General features: G+C 39.2%; 1 protein-coding gene across 1 annotated transcript in view; it reads right to left on the bottom strand.

The window, feature by feature from the left end:
* CTTNBP2 (cortactin binding protein 2) overlaps positions 1 to 22,816 on the bottom strand; it is a 152,334-nt gene that overhangs the window by 119,158 nt on the left and 10,360 nt on the right. Inside the window, 1 exon segment of the mRNA XM_035020299.1 lies at positions 21,516 to 21,623. Coding sequence (XP_034876190.1) covers positions 21,516 to 21,623 — 108 coding nt within the window.

Here is a 22,816-nt window from a genome sequence, read left to right on the forward strand (position 1 = left end):
TCATGAGCTGAAGGATGCCATGTTCTGCCTCCTGTTGTAAGAGGACCACTCTGGCTGCTCTGGAGAATATGGACTATATTGGGGTAGCTGCAGAAGTGGGGAACCGCTTAGGAGGCTACTGACATAATCCGGGCAAGAGGGTTTCAGTAGGCAGAATAATTACCCCCAAAGAGGTCCTAATCTCTGGAACCTGTGAATATATTACCTTACCCGGCAAAAGGGACCTTGCAGATGTGATGAAGTTAAGGATATTGAGATGAGAAGCTTATCCAAGATTATGTAGGCGGGCTGATAGTCATGTGGGTCCTTGAAAGAGAAACAGAAGTGTCAGAAGATGTGACTATGGAAGGAGAGGAGGGAGGAGAAACTACCCAGCCGGCTTTGAAGATGGAGGAAGGGACCAGAAGCTAAGGAATGCAGGAAGCCTCTACAAGCTGGAAAGGACAAGGAAATATTCTCTGACAGACCCTCCAGAAGGAACCAAGCCCTGACCACCCATTTTATACTTCTGACCTCCAGAAATGTAAGTTAATAATCTGTGTTTTTAAGCCACTAAGTTTGTGATAATTTTGCTATAGCAGTGTCATACTAAATGTTTGTGTCCCCTTAAAATTCATATATTGAAACCTAATCCCCAAGGTGATGGCATTTGGAGATGGAGCCTTTGGGAGGTGATTGGGTCAAGAGGGGAGACTCTTCATGAATGGAGGATTCCCTTGCACCTTCCAACACATGAGGACACAAACCAGGACGTCGGCTCTCACCAAACACTGAAACTTGATCTTGGACTCTCCAGCCTCCACAACTTGAGAAATTTGTTGTTAGAATCACCCAATCTATGGCATTTTTGTTATAGCAGCCCAAATGGACCTAGACAAACAACAACAGGAACTAATACAGAGAAGTATCAGTGGAAATGGGAGCAGCAGTCAGGCTGTATCTTACAGTTAGAGCCAACAAGATTTGCAGAGAGGCTGCATGTGAGTGTGGGAAGAAAAAGAGGAACCAAGTCTTACTCCAAGTTTGTTTTGTTTTGTTCTCTTCTCTTGGCAACTATAAGAATGGACTGACTTTTGGCTGGGATAGTGTTGGAAAAAGCCTGATTAGAATAGGACCAAGAAAGAATGGAAGACAAGGAATGGCATCAACTAGTAGACAAATATTTCAAAGAGCTTTGCTATAACGGGGGTAAGGGAGAGTGGGGGGAGGGGGGAAATGCAGCAACAGAGGGGAGGCAGGCAGGGTCAAATGAAGGATAAAAATTGATGACACACAAGGGTGAGATAACTGCTGAAGATGTAACTGGATATTTGAGAAGGCACAGAATCAGGTGCACAATGGCCAGCTGAACCAGAGCCCAGAACATGGACAGTCTGCCCTCAGTGAGAGGAGATGTGAGTATGTGGTACAGAGGCCAGTGAAGTGAGTGAGGTGATGGTGACAGAATATGGATGTTCTGATTGCTTCTGGCTCCCAGTGAAATTGAAAGCAGCTGAGAATGAAGCAAAGGGAAGAGGTGCTGGAGGAAGGTCTCAGAAGACAGAAGAAAGTGTGAAAGAATCTAGGGGAACAGGTGAGTCAAGTGTTAAGAAATGTGATGCAATTGCCAACCAGCATCAAGTGCCGAGAAGAGGATACAGTTGTGAATTTAAAGTGAGACCAGTCAGCAAGGTTGGGTGGTTTTTCTCTAGCCTGTATAACCCTACTTGTGTGGGCATGAGGTAGGCAGAGAGTTAAATTTAACACGCATCAGGCTTTTGCCAAGTGAACCGGGCAAATTGAGGACCAAGGGAATTGGGAGTATCTTTGAAGGAGGAACTACAGCAATAACTCATGTGATCTAAGATGGTGAGTAGATTTTGGACCACTGAGGTTTCATATTAAATCCATAATAGGCAGTGATTAAAAATCACATGCTGAAGAGTATCTACCAATATGTTCACAATATATTACGAGAAAAGGTTGCCAAGGGGTGCCCGGGTGGCTTAACTAGTGAAGTGTCTGCCTCTTGATTTTAGCTCAGGTCATGATCTCAGGGTCGTGAGATCAAGCCCCACATGGGGCTCCATATTCTGTGCGGCGTCTGCTTGAGATTTTCTCTCTCTCTCTCCCTGTGCCCCTCCCACTGCTCACACTCTAAAATAAATAAATAAAATCTTAAAAAAAAAAGTAAGAAGGGGGCGCCTGGGTGGCTCAATTGGTTGGGCGGCTGCTTTCGGCTCGGGTCATGATCCTGGAGTCCCTGGATCAGGTCCCGCATCGGGCTCCCTGCTCGGCGGGGAGCCTGCTTCTCCCTCTGACCCTCCCCCCTCTCATGTGCTCTCTCTCTCTCATTCTCTCTGTCTCAAATGAATGAATAAAATCTTTAAAAAAAAAAAAAAAGAAGAAGGAAAACAGGTCCCCAAATTACTATGTAGAGCATGATCCTATTTTAAGAGATACATATTATGTTCATTAATGCAGAGAAAAATGGTTACTTCTGAATGATAGGAATATCGTTTTGTGCCTTTTTAAGATTTTCTACAAAGAACATTTATTGCTTTAATAATTAGGGGAAATTATATATGTTAAATAGTAAAACTGTTAAAATTCCTTGTAAATTATGTCATTTAAAATCGTTCCCACTTAAATTACAGGTTTCATTCTATGTGAATAGGTCATCCTAAAATCATTAGCAGGTGTTGCTAACGTACATTAAGATGACACTGATTTTTACAAGTCAGTGCATTTGAATGGGCTGTGCATCTCCTTAGAAGGCTTTCTAAGTTAAAACATTTCTGAAAGATACCCATGGCAAAGGCTCTTTGTTCAGCCAGTATGCATCAAGATGGTGTAACGGATGTCATCTGTCCTGGTTAGTTAGGCATCCTTTTTGATTCACTGGTGCCTGTGTGGTTTCTGCTGTTAAATATTTTGAAAATCATCCCTTTACACAGCTAACAGAAAAACAACAGATGAGAGAATATAGAAAAATAATTAGGTTGTAGTTCTTCAACCATATGAAATACAGTAAGTCAACAAGGCTATAATTTATGAACACTAGAAACACTGAAAATATTTAAAATGCTTGATTTAAAAAATGGAGAATATAAAACAGTGTTGAAATAACCTAGTTACAACTATGTTATGGTGGTAATATTATGGGTGAATTTTTAAGTCAGAATTTAACAATCCAGTGATACATGTTTCCATTAAGAAAAAGTAGTGTAACTTTCTGGTCCATGAAGGATTAAAACTCAATTATTACTGAGGAAAACAGCCACAGAAAAATAGTAATCCCACATGGATCCTATAAATCATGTGCAAAATTTAAAAAAAAAAAAAGAGCTGTGACTTTAAAGCATCACACAATGCTATCTGCGCACTTAAACAAAGACTAACAAAGAGATATTTGAATAGCCTGTAGAAGAAATTGTTACATTTTACAAAGCTTATATAAATTTTCAATTCTCACAAACAATTATTTTTACTAGTAAAACTGTTAAAAGGCCGCTCCATTATTATTGCTATCTGGTCATCTCTACTTCTGTTACATGTATCAAGATATAAAAGCTAGTTTCTTGTACAGTGACTTTTTTCTTAAACAGACATTTATATAATTTAATACTGCCTCATAACTAAAAATACTCTCATTGTAAAGGGGTAGCCTAACTTGCTATGAGGCAAAAATGGTAGTGAATGTCTATCATAAGTGATACTTGGTTAGTTACAATTTAAAAACAAACTATCCACTCAGTGATACCACAGAAAGCAGCAACAAGGCAGATGAAAATCAATACACAATTCACTGGCAGGAAGAAATAAATGAGGAACAACACTGTGTATTACAGGGCTATCAAAGTGTGTGTAATACTTTAAACCATGAGAGATGTCTCAGGTGTGGCAGAAACTGGGTTTCAAAGCATGAAGAGAAGAAAAAAGAGCTGCAAAGTCTAAAACCAACCATGTGGAAAACTGATAAGCTTTCAAACTGATGAACTTCCAAGCTGAAGTACATTGATTAAAGGCAGTGTTTCGCAAAATTATTACAGTGCTATAGGAAAATGTTTAATGTCAACTAACAGTACTTCAACTATAAAGTATATTCATAAAATCTTAACATAAACAATATCTGTCACAGGCAGCCATCTTACATTCGTAGAAATAGTGTTAGAAGCCAAAATTATTTAACATCAACTCTCATTGTCTTTTGGAAACTCACAAGTGTTTCCATGCTTTGATCCCATGTTCAAATTTTTACAGCTACTGTTTGGCCTAACCATATCTGAATCTAAGTGATAGACTTGTTCAGTCTGAAACACGTGTACATAAACTGACTGAACAAGGAACACCAGCAAATTATATGAGATCATCCTGGCAAATGGTTTGAAGGTCACACAGCCCATCTGTTTATTTAGAGGATCTAATGAATGCCTCGTCTACAGCAGAGCATCAGAAAGCTGCACATTTAAAACCCCACTGTCCTGCCCAGCCCTCACCGCCACCCTACCCGCTTCACCGTACCCCAGCTCCTTCCTCCTGCCTCTCACTTAGGTCCTTGGATAATACACACCCAGCTATCACATTTTATGTGGATAGTGTTGAAAACAACGCACATTACCCAACACCTCCAATTTGAAGAGGCACAACAGAAATTTTAGACCTCAGGACCGGGAGTTTGCCTTCCCTGAGGAAGTAACTGCCATGCTATTTTCCTCATGAACAACGCAAATCCTGTCACTCACCCTGTTCTCTTTTATTTTCCCTTTCAGGAAGCTTACAGCCCCAAACTCTGCTTCCACCCAGCGGCTCAGCTTGTTTTCAATGTACTGGGCCTCAAGTAAGATCTCATTAGAAGAAAGCGTCTTATGACTCCAAGGTTTGTAAACCACTGTTCTTGTTCCTAAATCTTGATTTTCACACACTCCTATTTTTCCGTTTTGCTGTTTTATATTCTTGTCAGTCACCTCAATCCTCTGTGGAACAAACAGGGGTATAAGAAGTAAATAAAAACAACAACTGTAATAGAATACAGTTATTGCACACGGTTCTTAATGTCTTAATAACTTTTTATTTTAATCCAACAATTCAAGAAAGCTCCTTTAGCACTATTTCCACAGATTTCTTTGAGAACATGTCTGGACAGGGTCACTTGGAGGCACTTAATGATGGCTTTTGGAGAAGCTGTTCTGAGACTAGCCATTGGCTGCCTTTTCCTCATCAAAATCTCTTTACAACTAGAACCAGCATCAGCCACCAATTTGGCTGCCCATTCCGCTTACGGAGCAGAAAGTCTTTTCCAGCTTTTAGGGATTTTAATCAGCACCAGGGATTTTAAGTGCACCCTGATGTCATGTTGCATAAACATACATGCTTTACAACAAATGACCATCCCTCACATCAGTGGTTCTCAAACTGAAGCATGTATCAGAATCACCTGGAGGGCAGGTGAAACCACAGAATACTTTGTTCTATCCGTGGAGTTTCTGAGTCAGTTTGTCTAGGGTTGGGGGTCTAAGAATTTACATTTCTAGCAAGTTCCTATGGGATGCTGATGCAGCTGGTCTGGAAACCACTTTAAAAGAACCAATACCTCAGGTTAGTCCATTCTCCTGCTTAAAAATCTTGAGGGACTCTGCCCTGACTATCCTATTAGGTACACAAATGTATCAGCCTGGCATTCAAAACCTCCCTGATGCAGCCTGCCCTATCTCCTGCTCCACCAGTCCATAAGCCTGTGCTCCAGGCCAACTTACCTCCTGTGCCCAGAGCACATACGGACCCTGTGCTCATGCTGCTGATGCAAATCCACTTCTCATTGTCTAGTTATTAATGTAGTCATTCCTCAAAAGACTCCTGCAATGCCACCTCTTCCCAGAAGGCATCCGTAATTCATCTTCATTAGAACTCTTTCATCTGTGATTTATTCTTACACATAAGGCTGTCTTGCATTCGCCTTACTAGCAATCACATAGCTCTCTTCCACTAGATTATATAGGAGGATGGTTAAGAAGATGCACTTGGAGTCAGCAAGGCCTGAGTCCAAGTTCTGGTTCCCCACTTGTCAGCTGTGTGACAGAGAACATGTTATTTAACCATGAGTCTGAAAGCGAGATATCAAAAGTATCTCCTTCAAGGGAGACCAGTGGGGATTTAATGAGATCATCCATGTCGAGTGCTAAATAGCAGTCCTAGCAAGTAAGGCTCAGTAAATGACAAGTAGCAGTTTTCTGGAGTTTTAAGAACATTATCACATTCTTTGACGCTCTTCCAGGTGGTCAGGTCTATGTCTCTTCCCCTTGAATCTTAGTCCTGTGACTGCTTAACAGATCGAATACAATGCAAAGTAACTTCGTGACCCAGATGTTAAGGAACTGGCAGATTCTATCTCCTGCCTCTTAGGCTGCTCACTGATGGATCCCAGCCCCTTTGTGACAAGGAAGCCCAAGTGGATGAGGTGGAGAGGAACCCAAGCCCCCAGGCCACAGTCCCTGCAGACCTCCTAGCAGACAGCCAGCATGAGGAAGCCATCTTAGAAGTAGATCCTCCCCAACCCTCACTATTCTCCCCTGCTACATGAGGTGCAGACTGTGAGCTGTGCATCCCAAATCCCACCTCAACTGCAGATATGTGAGCAAAATAAATGACTGATGTTGTCTAAAGCCACTAAGTCTTGGAGTGGGTCTGTAGCATAGCAATAGATGACAAAGCAGGAGCACATTATTACTTTTGCATCCTTTCTCCTCTCTAGCAGAGAGGATCACAGGTAAGAACCTTCAAGAGTATTCATTACAAGACTCAAACTTTTCTAGAGGGAAAATACTCCCAGGGGAGCTTTTTGTGAGTAAACACAGAACTCCCTGGGAAAGAATTCATTTTAAAGCAAAATACCTTAGTCTTCATCTTGCCTAACACCACCAGAGTTGTGGCAGAATCCTACAGAATTGATAATAGAATATATATAAGTAAGAAATGGGGCTTTTAAAAAAATCTCTTTAAAGTCAGTAGTACAAAGAGCAGTACTGCCTTGCGATCTCAAATAACCCAATAATGCTAAATAGGGGAGACTAGCACCCACTTTGAAAAACAAGAAATGCAGGAGGCCACCATCTGCATCTAAGAAAGGAGTAGGAGACAAAGCACAGCAGGAGATACCCAAAAAGAAACAATTTTGGGAGGAGTTGCACACAATCTAGGGACACACAATAGGTAAGGAGCAAACTGAAGAAGCATGGCTAGTTTCCTTTTATTAAATACATTAAAAATGTTACTGTTTTGCTTAGTGATTAGTATGCTTACTTTGACCCCTGCTTTTACATGGCCTTCCATGGTGAGTCTAAGAAAAAAATCAGTTACGGGACATAATCTTAGTGCTCAGTACTTGTCCTTTGCTGCATTTGTCACAAATGGGACTTGTTAGTCATGGTTAGTCTCCTTTCCTAGACATGAAGTCCCATGAGTGCAGGGACTGCCTAGCTTCTACTCTCTTCCCAGTGCCCAGCACCTGGCATGACAGAATATATTCAATAAATATTTGTTGGGTGAATGTTGAAGGACTAGCACTAAAAAAGCTACCGGGGGAACTGCAGCTCATGCTGCATTACTTAAGTATGAATTCACCTGGGGCACAAACACAATATCCTTTAAAAATAAAAAGGGTTTATACCCTGACACTGAAATTGCTTTCAAAATTACTGGTTGCTGTCACGAGTTAGAAAATAACGTGCTCTTATCCTGGAGGAGTTATTTTTATTCACAATCTCCTCTCCCATCTATTCAAGTCCTTGTAATACCCCCCAAGAGCATATCACCCACATTTAGAGCCATCACACAGAATTCAGAGTTTTACAGAACCTGTACTTGAATAAATGTCAACTGTAATTGCCTCCTCACATCCCATCTTTCCCTTTTTCTGTCAATCTACTTTCAAAAGTGGTTAACATCATCTCCCTTAAACACTGTTTTTGTCATAGCCTTTCCTACCTCAGAGCCTAAGTGAATTTCAATCCTTGACTGTTTGAAATTTAAACTCATTAAGAATTTAACATATTAACAATTCCCATAAAGGGTTTCTAAAGTTCTTCCTTTAATTGTGCCACCTATCATCCCTCCAAACCAAACTTACATCTTATTACTATCCCCCAAACAGGCACAAAAACGCATGGAACCTCTGATCCAGCCAAGCAGAGATCATGGAAGGTTTCTTCTCAATACACCAATGAGATCTTATTACTCTGTCAAGACACTATGGGAGGAAGACCAATGCACTTTCCAGAGCGTCTATGAAAGTCTGTTCTCCAGTCGCTCATGGGAAAAGACCCATCAACAGAAAACCACTGTCAACTCCAAATTAATTTTTAGGGATTATTTAGAGGTTTATCTAAAATGATCTTTTAAAAACGATTTGATTCCGTTGATTTAGCCTCTGTGAAAGGAAACCTGAACTTTCTAACGAGGTCAATGATATATCTGCATTTTTAAGAATATTGAACTCTTTATTGGTAATGAATCTATTACTACCCTGCCTACATAACCCACCCTCACAAATTCCCAGCAATTTCTACTGACTGGAAAAAGAAAAAAAAAAAAAAAGAATTAAAGGATTATGTAACTTAAGGAAATCAGTACAATAGCCTTTCATGAAAACCAAACTAAATGTCTATTTAATGACTCAGTTTACCATCTGCCATTTTTTAGATGCAAATGAAAACAGAAAAATAAGGTGATCAAATATCAAAAAGGAAAAAAAATTAAAAAATGAACTATAAGAGACAGATTTAATAATGACTAAAAAGTGGGAAGGTACAGATGGCAGTTCCTTAACTATCGCATCCTTGTCCATTTTATAAATCTTTATTTTCCTAAATTTGGATTATTCAGCATTCAAATGTTCCAACATGTTCTCATCCAGAAGATGAGAATATCCTAATTACAGAAAAGTACAAACATTTTTGCACTTGGGATGATAATTAGAGGAAAACATTTAAAAAATCAATGATGCTTTTCTACATTATCATAATTGCCATTCAATAAGATCTTAGAAGTCTTGCAGGATTTACTATGTTTGTAATTACCTGCAGTCAACCGGGAGGGAACAGCGAATGAATGATTGCACACCCAAGACTGTCTAACAATTTCTGTGCAGCTTTTGTTATTTACAATTGATTACAGGTGCATGGGAAATGTTCTGGGAATTCATAGCATTTAAAGTAAAGAACCCATGAATGTCAACCAGCTCTAGTTTCATTAATGCTGCCTTTGAAGCAGAGGAATGGTGAGTCAAGGTTAGGAGGTAGGCATTAAATGCCTTATTCTCTCAGTCTGTTTCTCCATTCCTGAAATGGGGCACGATCACTGATTTTAAGGGATTTCATAGAGATGAGAGGAGATAATACGTGGGAAGTGCCTGGCACATAATAAAAACATCACAATGGTAAGCCCCATTTCATCTCCATGTCCTGCTCCAACTCAACCTACAGGAAACAGCAAGCTTCACCACTCCTGAGCAACATAGGTCAAACAGAACTGCCCCTTCTTTGGATTTCAGTTTGTCTACTGCTTAACCCACAATCACGGGGTGGAGGGAGAAGGCTGTGGAAAAGAAACTGTTTTAGTTTTAAGATTGAACCACCTCCCTCCTTTCACTTTTATGACTGCAAACAGAGGCGGCTGCAAACAAAATTATTCATGCAAAGTTAACGCTGCTAAAAATCAAAGATTTAATATTATAAAGAATACGATGTCTAAATAAGGAGATGAGGGAATAGACTGGCAAAGCAAAAAATAAGTGTCTATAATTCGTAGAGCTAGTATTTTTATCATGCCATTCCTACACACTTAAAAAAGTCACTTTTAAAAATAATACATATTATCTGATTGCCAATACATTTTAAAAGCTTCCCAATTCCTAAGCCCTCCTGGGGGGTGAGGAGTAGCTCTGCTTTAGAAAACGTTGTTGTCTGGACATCTGACAAATCACTTCTCTCTCTCCAAGCTGCTCTCACAACCAAGCGCTCAGGACTCACAGCAGCCACTTATTTTCCCACTTGCCTTAGGCTTGCTGGCAGGAGAAATTAATGGAGAGATCTGCCCTAGTTCCCACCTGGCACCCTCCACCTTGAGGAGAATTCTACCCTGGGGAATAAGAGGCACCGCCCGTTTTATGAGATACGAAGATGACCAAGATCTGTAACTCAAAGTATAAAGAAAAGGAGAAAGTTTAAGGGGAAGACTTTTTTTTTTTTTTTTAAGATTTTATTTATTTGAGAGAGATAGCAAGAGAGAGCACAAGCAGGGAGGAAAGGGAGAAAGAGGCTCCCTGCTGTGCAGGGAGCCGGGACAACGTGGGGTTCCATCCCAGGACCCTGGAATCATGACCTGAACAGAAGGCAGACACTTACCCGACTGAGCCACCCAGGCACCTCTAAGGGGAAGTCTTTCTATTAAGATTGAGGTTCAACTGGAAATCGTTTTTTCAAGAACCCTCTATGTGCCAGTCCCTGGCTAGGTGCTGTAGCGTATTATCTCATTTAATTCTTACAATTTAAAAACAAATCCATGACTGTGCATGGAGACCAGAGGGATGTAATATTAAAGCATCCACCCAGCCCCATTTACCTAGGAATTTAAAAGCCAACTTAAAGGCAGAATGGCTTCAATGCCCAGACATCAACACACAGACGGTCCTTTCCCCCTTACTCAGGGAGTCTCAACCTCTCCTGTGCATAAAAATTACTGTTCAGGGGGTATACAATTTGTATGAATATACAAAATCGTGTCTTATGAATAAATTCAGAGCTTCCCCAGGGTTTACTCTCTGCAATATTTTAACCACTAAAACCTAAGGCCTGTAGGAGCTGCACCTCCACTTGGATTCGGGTGATGTGCCTAGTACAGTGCTTAACACCAAGAGAACTCAATCCATGGTTTGCTTTCCATAGAAGAATTTCATGAGAAGTGTTAAGGGCTTGCCAGAACTAGCATGGGCCTGCAATGGTCCACTTAAGACAGGCCAAAATGGACGCATTTGAGCAGAACAAATTCAGACACTGCTGAAACATTTTTTATTGTTGGTAGGTCACTTTTAGCACCATGTGAAGCAAGCTTCTGCTCCTCTATCCAATCCTATGTGAAAAAGTTAAAAAGGAAGTTTATTTTAGAACAGATAGGCCTTTAGAAATGCATAATAATCTTGAAAGAAGAGGGCTTTTAACTATAAAATTCATTTAACGTAAAAATCTAAACTGAACTGGGATGAACTGGGTTGGAAACAGTAAAACTGAAGACAGAATTTTGCCTTTTAAAAAATTTCACATGGAGAACTTACCTTATCAATCTTATTTAGGTGCACAACACCTTAACTAAAAACCATAATCAGCTTGTCTTAACAGTCTGAAGAAAGACACTGTTCACTGCTAGATGACAAAAGTGATAAGCAAGCACATTTTCCATGCCTTCTTAAAGGGCAATAATTATAAGCACCTGAGATAGTCACATTTCTTAGACAACCCCTATGACATTCTGCCTTCACTCTGGCTCTCCTGCAAACTTTTGTCTGTCTTGCAGTTAGGGTGACCTTTGTAATTTTTTCCCTTGACAATGGTGATAAATTTTAAATATTTACATTAAATATTTACATTTAATAAATTAAAATTTTAATGCAAAAAAAATGCAATATAATTGTGCTGCTAGAATCTTTTAGAAAATCATATCGACTCACTGGCATTCTCAAGCTTAAAACACTTCAATGGCTACCCTGATATGAAATGAAATCCAACTTTATCATGGCCTTCACTCTCCACTATGGTCTGGCCTCAGCTTAGCTCTGCATCTGATCTTGTGCCACTCTCTCTCTTATTCTCTGACTTCCTGCAGTTCCCATAAATTGCCAAGCTCCCTTCTCTCTTAGGCCCTTTGTATGTGCTGCTCCCTTTGTAAGAACACTCTTCTTCCAACTAGATTCGTGATACCCCTCCAAGTCTCCGGGGGGTGTCACTTCCTCAGAGAGAACTTTCCTGACCCAATCTAGAGTAATCTCTCTTCTCATGGCATTCTTTCCTTTGGTAATCATAATGTGAACTTAGATGTTTTGGTTTATTGTTTTAATGTCCCTCTCTCCCACTGGACTCTAAGAGAAAACTCACGCTCCTTGTTCACCACCACTGAACCCAAGACATGCCTAAAGACATGGGCTGCAACCCATTCTGTTGAATGAATGGATACATGGATCCCCTTGCCTTCTCCTCAAAGATCCCCACCATGTTCAAATATCATTTCAAGTATACAATACAGACTCTCCTACTTGTTCAATACCTATTTACATTTTGACTCCAAAAATCAAAAGGGAGAAGCTGAAACCTCTTATGTTTCTTTCCAAAATAATCACAACCAAAGAGAAGGCAGAACTTTGAGTACTATCTTAGTTAGATCCTTGTTTCCTCTTCTAATCAAGACAGTTAATCATAAACATAGCAAATGAAATTCCCGTAAGAACACATAACCTGTGGCTTAGCCACTGAGTATAAGATGAGGTGGTTAAAATGTTATCAGAATACCTCAAAGGAACACCCTGTATTCTCAGATCACAAGGAAGTGTTCTTAAAAGGAACTGTTCAGTGAACAGTACCCAAAATTATGATAATCTTCAAAGCATACAAAAAGTATTCCTGTTTTCATGCCATCTGTAACTCTGAATCTATCCTGAACCCAGTGTAAAACAAATGGTACATCATTGAGCTGAACAATGAGCTTTAGTTTGTTCTCACAGATATCCTAATGATTTATTAATAATCATCAGCAAGAAAATGTTGCTTGAGTGAGTTCAGTTGCTTATTAAAAAAATACTGATAAACATTTTGCTTTCATAGCACCATCAACCTTCATTTCTTAATACATAAAAAAGCACTATTTCGCCTGGCATTTCATTTATTTTCCTTCACTAATAGTAAATGTTCATCAGGAAAATAAAATTTCTCATACGAATCAGAAGTGATGCTTCCTAGGTCTGTCCTACTAGACAAAATACAGTGCTATATAAGAATCATCAGCTAGTTGTATTTTATGAAAAATGATTTGCATGCAAGAACAACACAATGTCTGGTCAAATCCTCTTCCTTTTCTCTAGACATGGAACAAAAGCATTATCTCAGCAGACAGAACAGGAAACAGTTTATGTTTTCATGAATTCAGCTCTGCTCAGCAAATTCATTCATTCATTAATTAAAATGAACAAAAAAGGGTATGTTTTGGTCAATCAATTGCCTGAAATCATAGGAGAATTTTGAAACACAAAAGGCTGCATGTTTTACTTAGCTGAAACCAGAAGGCTCCTCTTTTATCATGATTTAACAAACATGTCATATGAGGAAAACCTCACAATCCTCTGTAGTATATATAGCAGTAGCTGCTTTCAAAGTTGGAGTGAAAGCATTCTTCTGTTTAATGATTTTATTTTATTTGAAGAGATTGCCTTTGTTCTATGTGAAGACTCCAACACTGAGCCATACAAATATAAAGGTTTTTTAATAGAAAAAGTAAAGCATTTAATTTCTGCATATAAACCTATAATGCAATTTTAAATGTGGTGTGTTTTGGAAGAGTCCTGAAGTTTCTTAAATGGGCATTTTCTTTTTTTTTTTAAGATTTTTTTTTTTTATTTATTTATTCATGAGAGACAGAGAGAGAGAGGCAGAGGGAGAAGCAGGCTCCCAAGGAGCAGGGAGCCCGATGCGGGACTCGATCCCAGGACCCTGGGATCATGACCTGAGCTGAAGGCAGTCGCTTAACCAACTGAGCCACCCAGGCGCCCCTTAAATGGGCATTTTCAAATATTTAATTTTGAGGGAAATAGTTCAAAGAAAAATCACTTGTTGCCTAATAAAATGTATTTTTAATTCCTGTACAGTTAACATACAGTGTTTATTAGTTTCAGTTGCACAATATAGTGATTCAACAATTCTATACATTACTCAGTGCTCATTATGATAAATGTACTCTTAATCCCCTTCACCTATTTCTTTTTTTTTTTTTAAGATTTTATTTATTTATTTGAGAGAGAGAATGAGACAGAGAGAGAGAGCATGAGATGGGGGAGGATCAGAGGGAGAAGCAGACTCCCTGCTGAGCAGGAAGCCTGATGCGGGACTCGATCCCGGGACTCCAGGATCATGACCTGAGCCGAAGGCAGTCGCTTAACCAACTGAGCCACCCAGGCGCCCCCCTTCACCTGTTTCACCCATCTCTCCACCAGCCTCTCCTCTGGTAACCATCAGTTTGTTCTCTATAGTAAAAGTTCGTTGTCTCTTTTTCCTTGTTCATTTTGGGTTTTTTTTTTAAATTCCACGAGTGAAATCATGTGGTATTGGTCTTTCTCTGACTTATTTCACTTAGCATTATACCTTCTAGATTCTTTCATGTTGCAAATGGCAAGATTTCATTCTTTTTTAGGACTAATTTTCCATTGTGTGTGTACACACACATATATATATGGTGTGTGTATATATATATACTTTATATATATATGCACACAAATTTTCTTTTTTAAAAAAGATTTTGTCAGAGAGAGAGAGAGAGAGAGAGCACAAGCAGGGGGAGCGGCAGGCAGAGGGAGAAGCAGGCTCCCCACTGAGCAAGGAGCCTGATCTGGGACTCAATCCCTGAACTCTGGGATCATGACCTGAGCCAAAGGCAGACGCTTAACCGACTGAGCCACCCAGGCGTCCCACACACATTGTCTTTATCCGTTCATCAATCTATGGACACTTGGGCTGTTTCCATAATTTGGCTGTTGTAAATTATGCTGCTATAAACATATGGGTGCATATATCTTTTCAAACGGGTGTTTCTGTATTCTTTGGGTAAATACCCAATAGTGGAATTACTGGATCACATGGTAGTTCTATTTCTAACTTTTTAAGGAACCTCTGTACCATTTTCCACAGTAACTGCTCCAGTTTGCATTCCCCCAACAGTGGATGAGGGCTCCTTTTTCTCCACATCCTCACCAACACTTGTTGTATCTTGGGGCTTTGATTTTAGCCATTCTGACAGATGTGAGGTGATATCTCATTGTGGTTATGATTTGCAGGTCCCTGATGATGAGTGATGTTGAGCATCTTTTCATGAGTCTCTTCGCCATCTGTTTGTCTTCATTGGAGAAATGTCTGTTCACAACTTCTGTCCATTTTTAATTAGATTTTTTTTGGTGTTGAGTTGTATAAGTTCCTTATATATTTTGGATACTAACTCTATTGGATAGGTTATTTGCAATATAATATCTTCTCCCATTCTGTAGGTTGTCTTTCAGTTTTGTTGATTGTTTCCTTTGCTGGCAGAACCTTTGTATTTTGATGTTGTCCTAATAGTTTATTTTTGCTTTTGTTTCCCTTGCCTCAGGAGACCAATCTAGAAAAATGCTGCTATGGCTGATGTCAGAGAAATTAATTACTGCCTGTACTCTCTTCTTGGATTTTCATAGTTTCAGGTCTCACATCTGGGTCTTTAATCCATTTTGAGTTTATTTTTGTGCATGGTATGAGGAAGTCATCCAGTTTCATTCTTTTGCATATAGCTGTCCAGTTTTCCTAACACCATTCATTGAAGAGACTTTTTCCCATTGCATATTCTTGTCTCCTTTGTTGAAGATTAATTGACTACATAATTGTGAGTTCATTTCTGTGTTTTCTATCCTGCCCCATTGATCCATGTGTCTATTTTTGTGCCAGTACCTTACTATTTTGGGTTTTTTGTTTTGTTTTGTTTTTAGTTTATTTTTTTTTAGTAATCTCTATGCCCAATGTAGGGCTCAAACTCACAACCCTGAGATCAAGAGTCACCTGCTCTTCCAACTGAACCAGCCAGGTGCCCCAGTACCATAATACTGTTTTGATTACTATAGCTTTGTAGTCTATCTTGAAATCTGGGATTGTGATACCACCAAGTTTTGTTCTTTTTTAAGACTGCTTTGGCTATTCAGGGTCTTTTGTGGTTCCAGACAAATTTTAGGATTATTTGTTCTAGTTCTGTGAAAAATGCTGTCGGTATTTTGTAGAGATTGCATTAAATCTGTAGATTGCTTTGGGTAGTATAGACATTTTGACAATATTTATTCTTCCGATCCATGAGCATGAAAGGTCTTTCCATTTCTTTGTGTTGTCTTCAATTTCTTTCATCAAGGTTTTATAGTTTTCAGAGTACAAGTCCTTCATCTCTTTGGTTAAGTTTATTCCTAGGTATTTTATTATTTTTGGTGCAGTTGTAAATAGGATTTTCTTAATTTCTCTTTCTGCCAATTCATTATTAGGGTATAGAAATGCAATAGATTTCTGTATATTGATTTTGTATCCTGTGACCTTATTGAATTCATTTATTAGTTCTAGTAGTTTTTTAGTAGATTCTTTAGGGTTTTCTACATATAGTAACATGTCATCTGCAAATAGTGGAAGTTTTACTTCTTCCTTACCAATCTGGACACGTTTTATTTATTTTTCTTATCTGATTGCTATGGCTAGGACTTCTATGCTGAATAAAAGTGGTGAGAGTAGACACCCTTGTCTCATTCCTGATCTTAGGGGAAAAGTTCTTAATTTTTTTTCACCATTGAGTATGATGTTAACTGTCGTTAACATGTATGTTTCATATAAAGTATGTTGAGGTATGTTCCCTCTACACCTACTTTGATGGGAGTTTTTAATAATGGATGTTGCATTTATAATGGAATGTATTTGAGCAGCATTTTCTTGACCAGTATTACTTCACAGCAGTGTTTCTCAACTGGGGGCGACTGTGTACCCCAAGGGAAGACCTGTTTGGCTGTCACACCTACAGAGGTGCTACTGGCATCTAGTGAGCACACAGATCAGGACTGCTGCAAAGCACACTACAATGTACAAGATAGCCCCTCTTCTCACAACAACCACAACAAATACCCAGTCCCAAATGTCAAGAGTGCCAAGGGGAGATAACTTCAAAGCAAAACCATTCAAAACATTTTTTTAATTGAGTTTTGGACCCAATGAACAGTTAACGTTTTTAAAAAGGAAGATCATTCTAGACAAAATCTGAACATATAGAGTCATAGTCTGAGAAAACTAAAACATGGCCCCAAATGACACTACTCGGGACAATTAACTTTAAGCATATGAAAGGTATATACAATGTTCTAAATGGACACAATTTTGGCATAATAAATCTCCACTAATATTCACTTCGAACTTTCATTTTTGCACCTGGTACACAGTAGGTCCTCAACAAATATTTGAGGGAAGGAGGAAAGGAAGGATCTATCTTCTTATACCATACACCAGGATCTTTTATAACATTAAACCAAGATAATGGACTGCATTAGGTTATTAGATGTCCTCCAAAGGCCTCCCCTCCCAGGGAGCCAGCCATCCAGAAACATTCCCCAGAACTCGGCTAGGTGTGCCCACAAAAGTTCTCCCCTATCCACATGATGCTGCTTCTCCTTCATTTCCTCTCTTGCCTTCTTTACAACAGATTTGGGATGTGGACACGGCACTGACAGTTTCAACCACACCAATGAGGCTAATTCCCTAAGGAGAGCAGTAAGATAGATATAATCTGGGCTGTTGACCGACCACGTGGCTTAGCACTACTTCTCCAGCATAGATGGCTCACCTCCAGACTGGCAGGAGAAATGAACTTCGTATTTAATCTATCATATTGTGGGTCTCTTTGTTGCAGCCACTTATACAAGGTAATTCTATAATTTTATATACCCTAGGATGTTAAGTACTATAAATGCATTCTATCCAAAGAAATGTTAAATGGTAATTTTTAAAAGTTTCAGTGCAAATAATACTTAAAAATCTGTATTATATACTTTATAGTAACTATAGGTTATGAGGAAGAAATGCCATGTCAATAATACTGTTAATTCTCATTTATCAATCTAAAAGGAAAAAGAAGGCATGGATCTGGATCCAAGAAATCTGGATCCCTTTGACTAAGGTACTGATAAAAATTCTAGAAGCAAGATGGAAAAGAAGTAAAAGCCAGAAGATTCCACAAACTAAACAATTAGCATCAAATAGATGATCTCTTAACAGGCTATACAGTCAAATTTTGAATATACAATTAAGTTTAATTCAAAAGGCTCTGTATCTATCATGGTTTTCAGAAAATACAGCATATTCTCAATTAAACTTCACAGTATTTTCCTCTAAACTTCATTTGGCATATCTATTTGGTCAAAGATTTATTCCTACTTTTTGTGGATGAGAGGGAATCCTTGGTAGAATATTTCTCATTCAATTAAGACATATTTCAGTTAAGCAGTTCATATTTTCCAAAAACATTGCACTTCTTAAAATATAATCCCCCCCCAATAAAAATTAATCTCCTGAATACTACATCTGTTATAAAGCCAAGGAGTTTTACTGGGAAATATTTTTACCTTAAACATGAAAATAGTAAACGTACCAATATATGTATTATAATTGCATAACACCCTTCCCCCCATATTTATGAATTGTTCTGAAAAGTTTATTGCCATTAATCCAATGATCTATGCAATTTTTTGTGATAACTTGAAAACCAAAAACATCAGAGTAGGGGGTGCCTGGGTGGCTTAGTTAAGCATCTGACTCTTGATTTTGGCTCAGGTCATGATCTCAGGGTCATGAGATCAATCCCCATATGGGGCACCACACTGAGCATGGAGCCTGCTTTGGATTTTCTCTCTCCCTTCTGCCCAGTCCCCCCCCACCCCAAACTGCACTGCCACTGGCATGGTCTCCTTCTCGCTCTCAAAAAACAAAAACAAAAACAATACATCAAGGTAGCATGATTAAAAAAGTAAAAAAGCTTGGTCTGAAATTTTTTTTAAGATTTTATTTATTTGAGAGAGAGAGAGAGAGCGCCACAATCAGGGGGAGTGGCAGGCAGAGGGAGAGGGAGAAGCAGGCTCCCCACTGAGCAGGACAATGGGATCATGACCTGAGCCAAAGGCAGATGCTTAACTGACTGAGCCACCCAGGCGCCCCTGAAATATCTTTTTAAAGATTCTCAAATTCTAAAGGATTTAAATGCCTCAGAACACAATCATTTCTAAATTTTAATATAGTTCATGGTATAAATTAGCTATCTTTATTTTGGGAAAAAAAAATCCCAATTTACATAGTAATTTAAAAAATATTTCCTACCTTCAGAGAAATATTACTTTGACATTTTTCAAAACAAGGTGTATTTCTCTCCCAATGGAATAGCAACATACCAATTACTGATTAGACAGATTTTGAATTTTAATTCAGGATTATGTTTATCTCATAATATGAAATAAAAATAAAAGTTTCACATTCTCTCTCCTTGCCAATTTTTTAGCCAGTCACTAACTTGTTATCACAGTGACTGGCACTTAGGGGGCAGGGCTAGGGGGTGTGCCCCATATCCAGGAACTGTCTCAAGTCCCCCTGAACTTTCAAATGTCACTCTATTCATTCCTTTCAGTAGAACCTTCAGTCAATATGAAGACCTGAGCTAAAGAGTAACTCCCTTTTATACACAGACAAGTTGTTTTAATTTAGTTTTAACAAACAATGAATTTCCCACGAACTCTACACTAACGTAAGTGTGCACTTTTGTTTGGCGCTTTACCAAAAGTCATTCACCATCTCAGGGAAAAAAATCACCTCATGTACAGCAAATCCCCTCACTGTGTCTGAGTCCCAGTACAGCATGCCTGGATCAGGATTCTTTCACAATGATTGCATTCATGGCAATGCTGCGAATAGGTGCAAATCGCCGCTTACTTTATCATGTCTTCCATTAGACATGCCTGAGCATTTATATACTGAAATGTGTATTTTGTTATATATTACTTTCCTGTTATTTTATGTCACAATTAGGGCAGTGTACTGGTTATTTTTAACATAACCTACTTACATATGCACTTATCCATAAATTTCATTGCAGGACAGTAAAAGAATAATACAAAACATTTTATTTTTTTTAAAAAAAAGCAAAACAAAACAAAACCAAAAACACACACCTAGATTTGGAGGGATGCAAACCACTGACCTAGAATATGTAGTAAGGTTCCTTGCTACTCCAACATTCCTTGATTCTATGAAAAACTTTCAGTTTGGCAAGCCCTCATTAGCAAGCCTTTAATTCTACTTATAGTTGAAAGTACTGCAATTAAGTTAAAAAGAACTGAAGCCTTCATATCCAATTGGTCTCAAGAGTCTACACTCCTGGACTCACAGGTCACCCTGTTTTCTCCTCAGGCGGAGTGTAATACATGTTAGTGATCCGCTGCCTCAGCATTTTTCCCACAGAGTTCATTTGTCACTGGCAAGAAAATATACACTGGCAAGCAATGCAAATGTTTCCAATATGGACCAAGATGAATGGTGCACAAGTCTACGTAGCAAAGCTTGTCATTCAAAAAGCACCACCTTCAATTTATTATTGGCTTGCAGATGGTAGAACTCTATTCCCATTTTTCGGAGGCAATCATTCTCTGGTCATCAGACTGAGCAGTAATCATTATCCCCACTGTACCAATTTCCAGTTTGTGAAAATGAACGGTAGCCACCCCTTCCTCTCACTACTGGATTCTCAGCACGCCCACAGTCTTATGTCTGACCGTCCACCATGATTAAGTACCTCTTTCCCCACTGTATTAGCACCCATAGGCAGCAACAATTTGACACTCATAGATTTTCATATGTTAAAATAACTTCCTAAGACAAAGTTTGAGGACATATTCCATGGGGCGGGGGGCAGTGGAAACCAAGCCCATACTTCATATATAATAAATATAACCATCCTGGCCAAAATGACCAAGAGCCAGGAAACACTTGATTGTATACAAAGTATTTAATATCAAAGAAAAAAGAAAAAAAAAAAACACTTAGGTTTGGCTAATATGCCAAAACAAGTACAAGATTAAGAACAATCAATCATAAAATTGTACATCAAGAAAAATTATTTTTAAAGCAACAGAACTTTGAGGTATTTATTATATTAGAAGATAATACTTCACAAGTTATGAAAATTTAAAATTCCTAGAAGATCCGATGAAAAATTAATAAAACTATGTGAAGGTATATATAGTTTTTAAGAGAGATATAGGTTAGTTTTTAACTCTTACAAGTTTCGGAAAATAAATCATTCATAATTTACATAGGAAGGAAAACCTCTATTATCAGCAGTATCTTTTATAAAGCACTCTCATAATTTTTCCTCTCTGATCTCACATACATGTATGATACCAAATTTCCAATTTTCTAAAAACTTATAACCAAATAACCACATGAAACAATACAGCTCATGTCTCAAGTTTCCCATACTAAACAGTTTAGTCTCGATTCCCATCATTAGACTGACCATCTGACTTCAGTGTTTGGGTTTATAAAGATTATGGGTTGGCATTTGGGGTGAGGGATACATTTTAACCAGATGTAACATTTTAAATCTACATGGTTCAAAAATTAAGAAAAGCAGCTTCGCCACCGGCCCTTTGAAAAAAGGAAATGATACCGCAACGGGGCTGGGCCCCAGAAGCTTCTTACCCGCAGGGCCTCGATGACCAGGTCTCTGGCCTCCAGCTCCCCTTCCATCACACTGAGGAGCATTCGAAGCTCTGATTTACTGAGGGTGTCCACATCAAACTCTTTTTTCTGTAACACAAATATTAAAAAAGCAATGAAAAAACCATTCATAGGACAATGCACATGTCTTAAAGGTATGCAAAGGATGTTTTTATCAGTGGCTCAGCCAATCCCAGAAGCACAGGGGCCCTGTTCAGCAGCAGATAATCTATGCCCAGACCTTCCGGGGGGGGGGGGGGGGGGGGACTCGAAGGCCAAAGTCCCAAATCTCTTCATTAAGGAAATCTATTTTCCTAGCCTGCCTGCGCACCTGGATTCAGAATCTCTTCAAATTGTGACAGAAATTTAAAGTCTCTGGAGTTTCTATCAAAACAGGCCTAGTCTATGTTCAGGAAAAGTTGCAGAGGTAGCAAAGAAAGCACAAGAATATAATCCTAGAAGGGCCCCAACACAGAGGCTCCTGGAGGTTATTATAAATTCCAGGACATCCAATAACAACAGGTCATGTTTATAGAACACTCTGCAGCAGAGATCACCAGCCGGCAGCCTACGGCCAAATCCGGCCTACAGAGGTGTGTAACTTGGGCCACAAAATGTTTTGGGTTTTTTACTCAGCCAGCATTTTAAAAAAAACCTAAGATGTCACCAGAAAATCCAGATCTCTGACTTCCTCTGCAAAATCGAGATGACTGGTTAACGCTGGATTCACATTCTCACAGAGCAATAATCTGCAGAACCAAGTAGCAGTAGTCCCTTGAGAAGGAGCATGCTCTTCCCTTTGCTGCCCTGCTCTCCCCACCACACATACACAGGGCAGGCATATGTACTTTCAAGAGGCCTGGCCCACCACCTGCATTTAGTCAACTGGGCTTGTGGTCAGGTGAGTCTGGAATCTGCTATGTGGTTATCAAACGCTTTCTTAAGCAACGCCTCTGTAGCTTCTTGCCATCCCAAAGGTAGGCTGAGGCTAGAATAAGTGAGCCCTCCAGAGACTCAATTATACCACAAGGTATCAGCATCATGACCCAAGGATCACGATCCTCATCTATCACTCTTCCAGTCCGTTGTCTTCTCCACATTCCTTCCCTGGTAGCATCCAGTCTCTCCTCTTTAAATCCCACTAATGTACCACTGATGCCCAATACTTTTGTGTCCAACTCTGCCCCCTCCTTTCCTGACAACAAGCTTTATGATCAGGTTTTCTGGTAGCCATCTTAGAGAAGATCAACTAGAGTGCTCACAGCCCTGCTCAGTCCACAGAC

Source organism: Mirounga leonina, unplaced genomic scaffold (assembly GCF_011800145.1).
Source record: "Mirounga leonina isolate KUSES-001 unplaced genomic scaffold, KU_Mleo_1.0 Mir_174, whole genome shotgun sequence".
NCBI lineage: Eukaryota > Metazoa > Chordata > Mammalia > Carnivora > Phocidae > Mirounga > Mirounga leonina.